General features: G+C 42.3%; 1 protein-coding gene across 1 annotated transcript; it reads left to right on the top strand.

The window, feature by feature from the left end:
- Positions 1 to 3,714: 3,714 nt before the first annotated feature.
- Positions 3,715 to 9,892, top strand: LOC120673968. The gene is made up of 7 exons (XM_039955029.1): positions 3,715 to 4,037; positions 4,559 to 4,701; positions 6,729 to 7,000; positions 7,289 to 7,443; positions 7,570 to 7,832; positions 8,590 to 8,652; positions 9,347 to 9,892. The coding sequence occupies exons 1-7, from the start codon at positions 3,776 to 3,778 to the stop codon at positions 9,602 to 9,604; spliced, it is 1,416 nt and encodes a 471-aa protein (XP_039810963.1). The 5' UTR covers positions 3,715 to 3,775; the 3' UTR covers positions 9,605 to 9,892.
- Positions 9,893 to 10,184: the final 292 nt, after the last annotated feature.

Raw genomic sequence — 10,184 nt, 5'->3', positions numbered from 1 at the left:
GCGTTGAAATTGCTTCGACCTGCTGACGTGGCAGCTCGTCATCTCTTCCGTCGACTCGCCCGCCACCGCACACTCAGAGGTGCTAATGTGCTAATGCATCGTGGCCCTAATATTTTCTTCACCATCTTAGTTGACTATTAATATTTTTAGCTCAAAATTAAATAAAATTAGAGTCGGATTCTTTTATGGCCCAGCCCTTAGATTATCTAGTCAAAAAATTAAAGCTCTTTACCACCCCTACGCACATCACCGTGGCTGGTGGTCTCAACTTTGGCCCTGTTTGGTTTGAGGGCAAGAGCGGTTATAATTCTCCAAATCAGCTAGTTTCCATAATATTAAACAGGCTGTCATAAGCAAAAACTGGTATGGCAAGAGAATTAATGAGGAGAGAGAGAAAATTGAAAAAATTATGTCCCATACAAGAAATCATGTCTACACAAAAATCAAAGACAAATAAAGAGAGGATTGGAAGGAGAAAAGAGAGAGAAGATATATAATTGGATAGCAATTTATTATGAAGAAATTATGCGTTGGGGATTTAGTTTCTATATGTAGTGTCTATATGACATGGCAAATATAGAAACTACTAGTGGTGTCTTGGATTGGAATTGGCCTAAAGAGAATGACCGATATTTAAATTTAACTGACTGTTTTACTTAGACCACTAAATTGCACATTTGACCCCTTTCGGATGCCATCTAAATCCCTATACTTTCAAAAACATATTTGAACCCTTAAATTTAGCTTGGGTTATCATCTAGATCCATGTTCCATCAACATGCAGCACCATTCAATTATATTGCAAAATTTAATTTCTAAAAACTTGAGCCAAGATTAAGTTGATATAAAAGAATACTTAGAAAATTATGTTGTTAGGGGGAACCATGGCTTCTGTCAGCACCCCTCAGTTCCGCCATACGGTATGCACAATATAATTTACACTATATAAATTGAATGTTGTATCACAAATAATGATATACAATGATGCTAAAGTTGTGGCTTGCTTGATAACCGTTTTACATAAAAAAAGAAAAAAAAGAAATAACCATATCCTTAGTAGGGTTGGTCCACACCGGATCTAAAATAAAAAGTATGGTTCGATTTGTACACTATAGTGACAGAACTATGTAAGAATCTTTCTAGAGCTGTGCTCTGCCAATGAATCAAGTGTTATGAAAATAGATAAATGAATGTAGGTGAGGATACATATATAGAGCACAAGCGTAGAAATGTGCATCCTTGATTCATCTCAAATGTGAGAGAAAATTCTCATTTTTATTTTGATCATGGCAAAGCCTCATACGCTAAAGCGGACTTGGCTAAATTTAGTCTTTGGGTACGGCTGGTCTATTTTGTAATGTCAGAAGACAAATGTGACTTACTGCTATCCGCGGCACTCTTCTCTGAGTAGGATAAGGACAAAAAATGATGACGTCACACATGCAAAAGCAATAACAGATTTTAAAAAGCTGTAAATTTACGATCGAGCATAAAAATAAAATCCGATTGCACCAATGAGTTACTCGCGACAAAAGCATGAAAACAAGATCTCATTTCAATATGTTTCGATGGGATTTTTCTCATACAATAATAAAAGCACTTTTGTGAAAACTTGAAAGCATATCATAATAAACTACGAAGCAATTTAGAATTAATGTACAGGCAATATCCTACCACCTCCTACTTGATTCAAACACCAGGGCAAACACAAAACCAAAAATGCTTACGCGAAAAAATGCACAACAAGAACAAAAACAGATTGATGCAAATAGACAAAAGTATGTATGAAATACACAAAATCCCGTGCACAACATGCCTGCACTAAAAGTATTTTCTTTGCTAGCTTTATCTACCTAATGTGCTTCAAATCTGCACCGTCATTCCTCCTTTCTTGCTGGATACCTGAAAAAATGATTTGATTAGAGAACTTATAGCAGTGAAAAAACAGTGTGGTATGAGATGTAAAATTTCCTAAAGACTTGCATTATTCTACCTAATTGTTAACATATTAATTGTTGCCTAAATACAATTGAGTTGTATATATGAAAAAATCAGAAGAATTGCCCAGATAAATGTACTGAGTTTGTCATATTCTCAGCATATTATTGCCTGGATAAATGCAGTGAGTTACCTACTGGAAAAGTACTAAAAATGCTTCAAGTAATTGATATAATTACCTATAAGAAAGTACTGAAAATGCTTCTACTATTCGATAAAAATTCGTATTGCAAAAGTAGTGAAGTGCTTATGACGATGAACCCGCATTGCCCTGATTCCAGATGGGCGGCGCGGCTGCTCCGCTCCAAATGCGCCGCTGCGTGCTTGTCCGTGCTCCGCGCCCACCCTGCCCGCATGCTCCGCTTGCGCCCCAGCCACTCCACTCGCATCTGAATCCTAGCGCCATTGTGGCCTCACACGCTGCGTGCTGCAACGGAGGGGAGGCGTCCTGCACACCACATGCGGCCCCATCCCCTGCGTACGGCAAGGGAGGGGAGGGGTCCCGCGCACCACCTACGGTCCCATCCTCCCGAGCCGCCGCGGCTCGCACACCGTCGTGGCAGGGGAGGAGCACAACAACGTGGAGGAAGGAAGCTGCGTCGGGGAGGAGGGGCCGTGTTACGCCGCCATGTCCCTGCACGCAAGCTCACGCCACCGCAGTGGAGGGAGGTGGGGAGAGGTGGGTCGCGACGCCGCATCCCCACGTGTGAGCTCGCACTCCGCGTCGCGCTACCGCGGAGGGAGGGGGAGGGGGGAGGGGGAGGAGACTGCGGCATGAGAAGAAGCGAGGGGAGGTGCCTGCGGAATGGAGTATGGGAGTAGGGGAGGAAACTATTGCAGCTATCGATTTGGAAACAGAGCTTGTGGAGGGAGAGAGAAGAAATTGATGGAGAGTTGAGGATGAACGGAGGAGCAACGAAATGGATAAGGATAAAAGGATTGTGCGAGGGAGGGAGGTGAGCAGTTGGGCGACCGTGCGGAGGACCTATCGTACAACCGGCCATTAACAAGTCATTACCTACAAGTATTGGCTACCAGATGAACCTTAATCAGCTTGTTCGGCTAGCTGGTCGGGCCAACAACCAGCCAGTAGTATTTTTTCTCATACTAAAATTAGCACCAACCACCAACCGTCAGCCAACTAATATTATTTTTCTCTCACAACAAATCAGCACCGAGCACTAGCCAGCCGAACAGAAGCAATATCGTAGTCCCTCTTCGAGATGGTAAGTTAAATCCATATTCATATAACCACATGCGGCATATGTGTTATATCTTGGTGTAGCACTAAACATGGGAGGAAAGCATCAAGTAATTGTTATGCCCGCATATTTTTTGTATGGGCGAATTGCTACATTGATCCACTTAAAATTGTAAGATTCAGGGATGTGGATTCACAAGTTTCGAATGCAGCTGCTTTCTAATCTTTCAACTTTGGCCGTCGAAATAAGCAAATAGAGTTCGGGATGTACCATTGATCCCGCAAGCTATTTCCAAAAATAATGTCATGTGAAATTTGAATATTTGATTTGATCATTTGATCAACATATTTGATCTAGTCTCATTTGATCCTTCCACACAGTGATGCTCAAATTCGCTCGGACTCTTGCACGCGTAAAAGGAAAAGGAGAAAAACACAGCTAACCAGATAGTACTTTTTTTTTTTACCTTAACCAGATATAGTACTTTTTTTTTTTTTTGAAAACAGCATAAGCAAAATCCAGGCCGTTTGATCCGAACCCCACAGCCGCCTCCGTACCCGTGCCCTCCGCCGGCGATGGCGAAGGCCCCGTCGTCCTCCGCGGCGGTGGCCGCCGAAGGCCGCGGCCTAGCCCACCACCGGACCCGGCTCCTCCTCCTGCTCCTCGTGGCCGTCGCCGCCTCCGCCTCCACAGTGGGGTTCCTCCTCCGCGGCGCCCTGCGCGACCCCTGCGACGCCCATGGGGACCACGCCTCTGTCGCCGCCGCCTCGGGGAGTCCCCTCGAGTTCATGAGGTCTAAGCTCGTGCTGCTCGTCTCCCACGAGCTCTCCCTCTCCGGTAATTTGCTCACTTAGTGGTTCGCTTTGTAATCCATTCATTACGGAGTCGTGTGATTATTTTTTTTGCTGGTTTGAGTAAATGTACTATGATCCCAATATCAATAGCTTATTACAATGTGTGGTGGTGATCTGCACACTGGGACCAGTAACTCTAATGCTTGATTGTGCTACAAGCGAGTTGGGCTACTAGGTTGTGTACTTGCGATTATGTTAAGGGGAAACTAAACAGACATGTGAGTGAAATTTCTACTTCCAGTGCGGAATATGAGAGTAGATCTCTGGAAAGGCTAGAAATGATGACGGTCACAGTTTTGTTCTGCTAGTGAAAATACTTGTTCTGAAGCTGTTGAGTACTTCATAATGTTCAAGTTGAGCCTAAACATCCTAACTGGAGGATTCGAGTTCTGAAATGGTAACATTTATTGAAAAGATATCTGAAAATAAAGCATCGTTTGTTTGTTACTGGCATTCATTTTAATAACCAATCAGTCTCAGTGAAAATACTCCTAATTGATGCAGGTGGCCCACTTTTGCTGATGGAGTTAACGTTTCTTCTGAGGCATGTTGGCTCGCAAGTGGTGTGGATAACAAACCAGAGATCAGAAGAAACAAATGATGTTACATATAGCTTGGAGCATAAGATGTTGAACCATGGGGTGCAGGTATGATGCATATTGCTCGGAATATGGATATGTTGATGTGATAAAGTTATATAGACACCACAGGGAGGTACTAGTTAGTAGAAATCTAACCAAATTTTGAGAAAACTTGGTCAAACTTAGAACAGTTTGACTTAGGACAAAACAAAATATCTTATATTTCAGGATGGAGGAAGTAGACCATATTTTAAGCATCATCCAAGAATATTATTGAATAAAGTTGGTGAACAGCAGGAAGTCAATTAATAATATTTACTCCTTTTTTTCAGTTAGGCCTTTAGATTTTTGAAATTCATGGAAGTTACTCTCTAAAAAAACTCGACCTGCGAGGGGCCAGCCGCCCCCCGAGCATTCTTATAAGAAGGAGGCCTTCTAACGCAGGTTGAGAAACCCCCCGAACCCCGGCTCTTTCTGACATTGGGTCTGGTGCCATTTCCTGGAACCGTTACCCGGGCCGGGACCGTTACCCACTGGGCCGGGAAACCGTGACGCCAGGCCGGGCCGGGCTGACTACACAGCCCAAGCTATCAGGAGCACAGCGAGGGGTTTTTTTCCCACAGGCGGGGAAATTCGCCCCGGTGGGGGTTCGAACCCCCCACCTGTGGAGTGCCGCCGGTTGCTTTGCACCACTCGGGCTAACAACCTTAGGCTGGAAGTTACTCTCTCCATTCTGAAATAATGTCATTCTAGTTTTCAAATAACGTTTTTGAATGTATGCTATTCGATGATTTTGGTATAACTTCTTAACATTTTCTCCTATATATCATTTTTATTTAGAGATCAAGTTGTACTCAGAAGGGCCTTTGCTACTGTGGACTAGAGTAACGCTCAACACTGCAAATAGTAATAGCTAACCTATGAGGGCTTTGTATGATGGTAATATGATATTTTGTAGGTATCCCCTCATTGTTGTGCAGTATCCTAAAATTACATCTATTCAGAAACTGTGAAGAGAAGTACGTCTCTTGCTTTTATTTAGTTTTTCTCATATCATAAACTACTGATTGCCAAGTCCTGTAAATTGAAATTCATGCTAAAGAGTCAGGGTTTACTTTAAAGAGATGTTAATGTATATCTTTATGAAAATCCTACTACAACAGAAGGAACACTACTCAACTCTTAAAACATTAAGTACAAGAGATCGCCGAGTAATATTCTTTTTTCTTTCCTTGAACCGGTAGGAGAGCCGTCCGCCATTATATTAAGGAGTGAAAAACAAAACCTAACACTCTCACCCAAACTGAATCCAAGCTGAATGAAGGGAAGAACAAAATGGCCAGGACCACCTAGGAGCACGAAGAACGCCGTGTAATATTCTATATATGAAGGATAGCTTTTTTTAGAGAGAAGAAAGATAATTAATTTCTACTACTTTTCAATAAAACCGCATGACCTGTTGAGATAAGTGTTGCACATGGAAGGGCAGCAGAATAGTATCCCAGGGTGAGGGTAAATATAGTTTTGGCTTCATACCTGCAGTCGCTAATGTGCTTAAAACTTCAAAGAACAAACAGGGAAACTAGCTAGGAAAAAAAACTGAAGCTCTACTAAAAATTAGTATGATATGCTCGGTCTTCTTATCTGTCTATGTTCGCTGGAGGGCAATTGTTACAATTCAGATGGGGGTTTAGAAGGTCAGAGAGAATATTGAAAGGTCGGGGGCAAAAGTACAAATTGTAATAAGTTAGAACTGGGATGGAGACCGATTCCACTGTTTTCTTTGTGGACACCTAGCACAAGGTTGCAAGTGGGTTACAATTTAAACTCTCCTCCCATACATTGACATCAGGTTCACGATTGACATTGCAAATTTGAGATGGCTGGAATTACTAATTTTCTCCTAGGACTAGGTGCAATTCACTAATCCACTTTCTTTTTTCATGCACCTCATTTGGCTTTACGGTGCTAATATTTAGCATAATAAAATGAAGTACGAATGAAACAATGGCTCCACAAGCTCTCTGTTGACATACATCAGAATGGAATCAATTCCTTGTTTACTCTAATACTTCAAACTACTTGCTTCACAGGTTTTACCAGCTAGGGGGCAAGAGGCAGTTGATACTGCTCGAAAAGCTGATCTGGTTATCTTGAACACTGCTGTAGCTGGCAAATGGCTTGATCCTGTTCTTAAAAACCATGTTCCTGAAGTCCTTCCGAAGATTTTGTGGTGGATCCATGAAATGCGGGGGCATTACTTTAAGCTTGAATACGTTAAACATCTTCCCTTCGTTGCTGGAGCCATGATTGATTCTCATACAACGGCTGAATATTGGAAGAGCAGGACTAGTGACCGTCTGAAGTATGTGCATAATTATTAATGCTCTCTGGATTTTTTTCGGTATATTATTGATTGCTGGGTTCTATATATAACATTAAAGAGGCTGGTATCATAATTTTGACTCTATTGCTGATATGAGTTACCTGTCTAGAAGACAATAAATTCTCTGCCACCTGGCTATATTTTGTTTTTGCTATGTATGAACTTTTATTTGTGAGCAAAACATCATTGGCAATGGTTGATCGTTTCTTGCATTTCATATTGATTTTCTAATTCATTATTATGTACCTCTAATTGCTTCATATGAAGAATACAGATGCCACAAACTTATATTGTTCACCTCGGGAATAGTAAGGAACTAATGGAAGTTGCTGAAGATGGCGTTGCAAGAAGAGTCCTACGGGAACATATTCGTGAGTCCCTTGGAGTACGGAGTGAAGATCTCCTGTTTGCAATAATAAACAGTATGTTTCAATTACTTATTCCACAATTCCCAATCACATTGTCATTAAGAAACAATATTCCCTTGTTGATGTGAATTCTGTCTTATTATTGCATCTTCCTTTTTTGGTAAATATTCTGTAATCCAGGTGTATCACGAGGAAAAGGACAAGACTTGTTTCTTCAGGCATTTTATCAGAGTTTGCAGCTCATCAAACAGCAGAAGTTAAAAGTGCCTACGATGCATGCCATAGTTGTGGGAAGTGATATGAATGCTCAGACCAAATTTGAGACCCAGTTACGTGACTTTGTGGTAAAGAATGGGATTCATGACCGTGTCCATTTTGTGAACAAGACATTGGCAGTGGCTCCTTATTTGGCAGCAATTGATGTGCTTGTTCAGAACTCCCAGGTGAGTCATACTGTGATCTATGGTCTATTTTTTGTCCTCAAAACTGTATGTATCTGTTAATTATTTTTCATCGGTATCTTTATAGTATGCAATGGCTAGGTAATAAATAAGCTGATTCCATTCTCTATTCGGTAAATCCATATTTTCTTGTATCCTATTGCTTCTATTCGCAAGAATTAATACTGCCTATCTTACGTCATTTAGAAGCTAAGGTGATTCTTTATTTGGGATAAGTTTTAGGTGACCTTTTACCTTCTTTTACTTTTGATTTGTCATATTCTCACCTAAGGCCATGGTTTAAAATTTCTTAAGGACTAGACATTCCTTTCAGTCAAATTCTAGCATACAATCTTTGCAATTGCTGGTGAAAGATTGGTCATTACTTATGCCAGTACATGCTTTCAAGGCCCCCTCTCCAGGCCACTATTTCTTTGTTGACATTTAGTTCACTTTCATGTGGTGTACTGTGGAACATAGCTTAGAACAGAAGTTGCTGCCCATATATATGTTTGGTCTGCTGCTTGGCTAAGAAAAAAGTGTAAATACCCTTGTGCAAATCAGATTTTATTTCCAACTAGCAAAATTTGGTAAAAGCCCTGGATTAGTAGTACACCTGTATTTAAAGATACGATTTGCAATATACTGTATGTCAGTGACCAAGTAGAGCTGCTACACGGTCAGTGTGAGATGCTTATTCGTAAGCTGATTTGTTCTGCTTCTTACTTCAAGTAATACCTTTTTTATTTTCTCAATCTAGGCCCGTGGCGAATGTTTTGGAAGAATAACAATTGAAGCAATGGCATTCAAGTTGCCAGTATTGGTAAGGCTCACTCCCTACTCTCTCCTGTCTGTGTAGGCCAGGGGACTAGCAGGCAAGTCAACGCCTTGTTTAGTTGCAAAGTTCAAAATTCCAAAAAAAATTTCCAGCACCTACATGGAAAATTAAATCTAGACGAAATAAAAAACACATTGCACAGTTTGCCTGTAAATCGCGAGACGAATCTAATGAACCTAATTAGGCCGTAATTAGACGCTAAACTGGTACAGTAATGCTACAGTAAACAACCTCTAATGATGGATTAATTAGGCTCATTAGATTCGTCTTGCGATTTACAGATGAGTTCTGTAATTTATTTTGTGATCAGTCTATGTTTAGTACTTCAAATGTAGGAAGATGCCTTTTTCAAAAATTTTACACAACGCAACTAAACAAGTCCCAAGTCAAACTTTTTGTGAGGACACTATATTTTTGCATTTATTTGGAGCATATGAATGACCAAACTTTCTACAAGGCAATTAACCATGCATCAACGTTCTGAAACGTGGGCCAGCAATTTTCTGAATCGTGGAGACCAGAGTTATTGCTGTGAATCACAGTACTACGGAGTCACTGCAAACAATCATGAGCTCACATTAAGCCTTGAGCCCCGCCATCCGTTGTTTTCGCATGCATTCTGTACCATGCTGTCTATTTACTGACCTGGTTTAACGACGTCACGCCTTTGCTATATCAGGGCACGGCTGCCGGAGGGACTACGGAAATCGTCGTCGACGGCTCGACCGGCCTCCTGCACCCGGCCGGGAAGGAGGGCGTCGCGCCCCTCGCGAAGAACATCGTGAGACTCGCGAGCCGCGCCGAGCAGAGGGCCTCCATGGGGAAGAAGGGCTATGACAGGGTGAAGGAGAGATTCATGGAGCACCACATGGCGGAGAGGATCGCCGCGGTGCTGAAGGAAGTTCTGCGCAAATCGCGGCAACACACTCGTTCTTGAACTTTGCCATGCCCACCCCCCATCGTGCTAACATTCTAGATCTAGAATCCTATTCGGAGGTCCAGACTCGAGGTAAATTGTAGATTCCGGCCTGTTACACCTGTTGCCCTGCTTCGCGGTTTACTGTATTCCATTCATTTCTCTACGGTTTCACCTACTGGGGACAGTAACGACGGTTTGAATTTCACACTGATGTACTGCAGGGCCACTGTATTCCATTCATTTCTCTACGGTTTCACCTACTGGGGACAGTAACGACGGTTTGAATTACACACTGATGTACTTGCACGACTTTCCTTCTACTTGGTGTGCGCTCTGACGATGCCTTTGATGAGGCTTGACGACGTTACAGTGATGATAGTTATTGCGCCACATGCAATGCGACACGCCAGTCGCTTTGGCACACTTGTTTGTTTGCACTCGTCCGATTCCTGAGCTTCGCCTAAGGTTGTTAGCTCAGTCGGTCTGGGCACAACCGGTGGCACCCGCAGGGGGGTTTGAACCCCCACCGGGGCGGATTTCCTCCGTCTGCGGAAAAAACCCCCTCGCTGTATTTTTGATGGCTTGGGCTGTGTAGTCA

This window comes from Panicum virgatum, chromosome 5N (genome assembly GCF_016808335.1).
Source record: "Panicum virgatum strain AP13 chromosome 5N, P.virgatum_v5, whole genome shotgun sequence".
Lineage (NCBI taxonomy): Eukaryota > Viridiplantae > Streptophyta > Magnoliopsida > Poales > Poaceae > Panicum > Panicum virgatum.
The sequence above is the reverse complement of the archived record's forward strand: the minus strand, read 5'-3'. Positions and strand labels throughout refer to the sequence as shown.

Excerpts from the sequence above, each read along its gene's own strand:
- LOC120673968 (XM_039955029.1), top strand. The coding sequence starts at position 3,776 with ATGGCGAAGGCCCCGTCGTCCTCCGCGGCGGTGGCCGCCGAAGGCCGC. Across the intron at positions 4,038-4,558 it reads CCACGAGCTCTCCCTCTCCG|GTGGCCCACTTTTGCTGATG; the intron begins GTAATTTGCTCA and ends TAATTGATGCAG. Across the intron at positions 7,833-8,589 it reads TGCTTGTTCAGAACTCCCAG|GCCCGTGGCGAATGTTTTGG; the intron begins GTGAGTCATACT and ends TTCTCAATCTAG.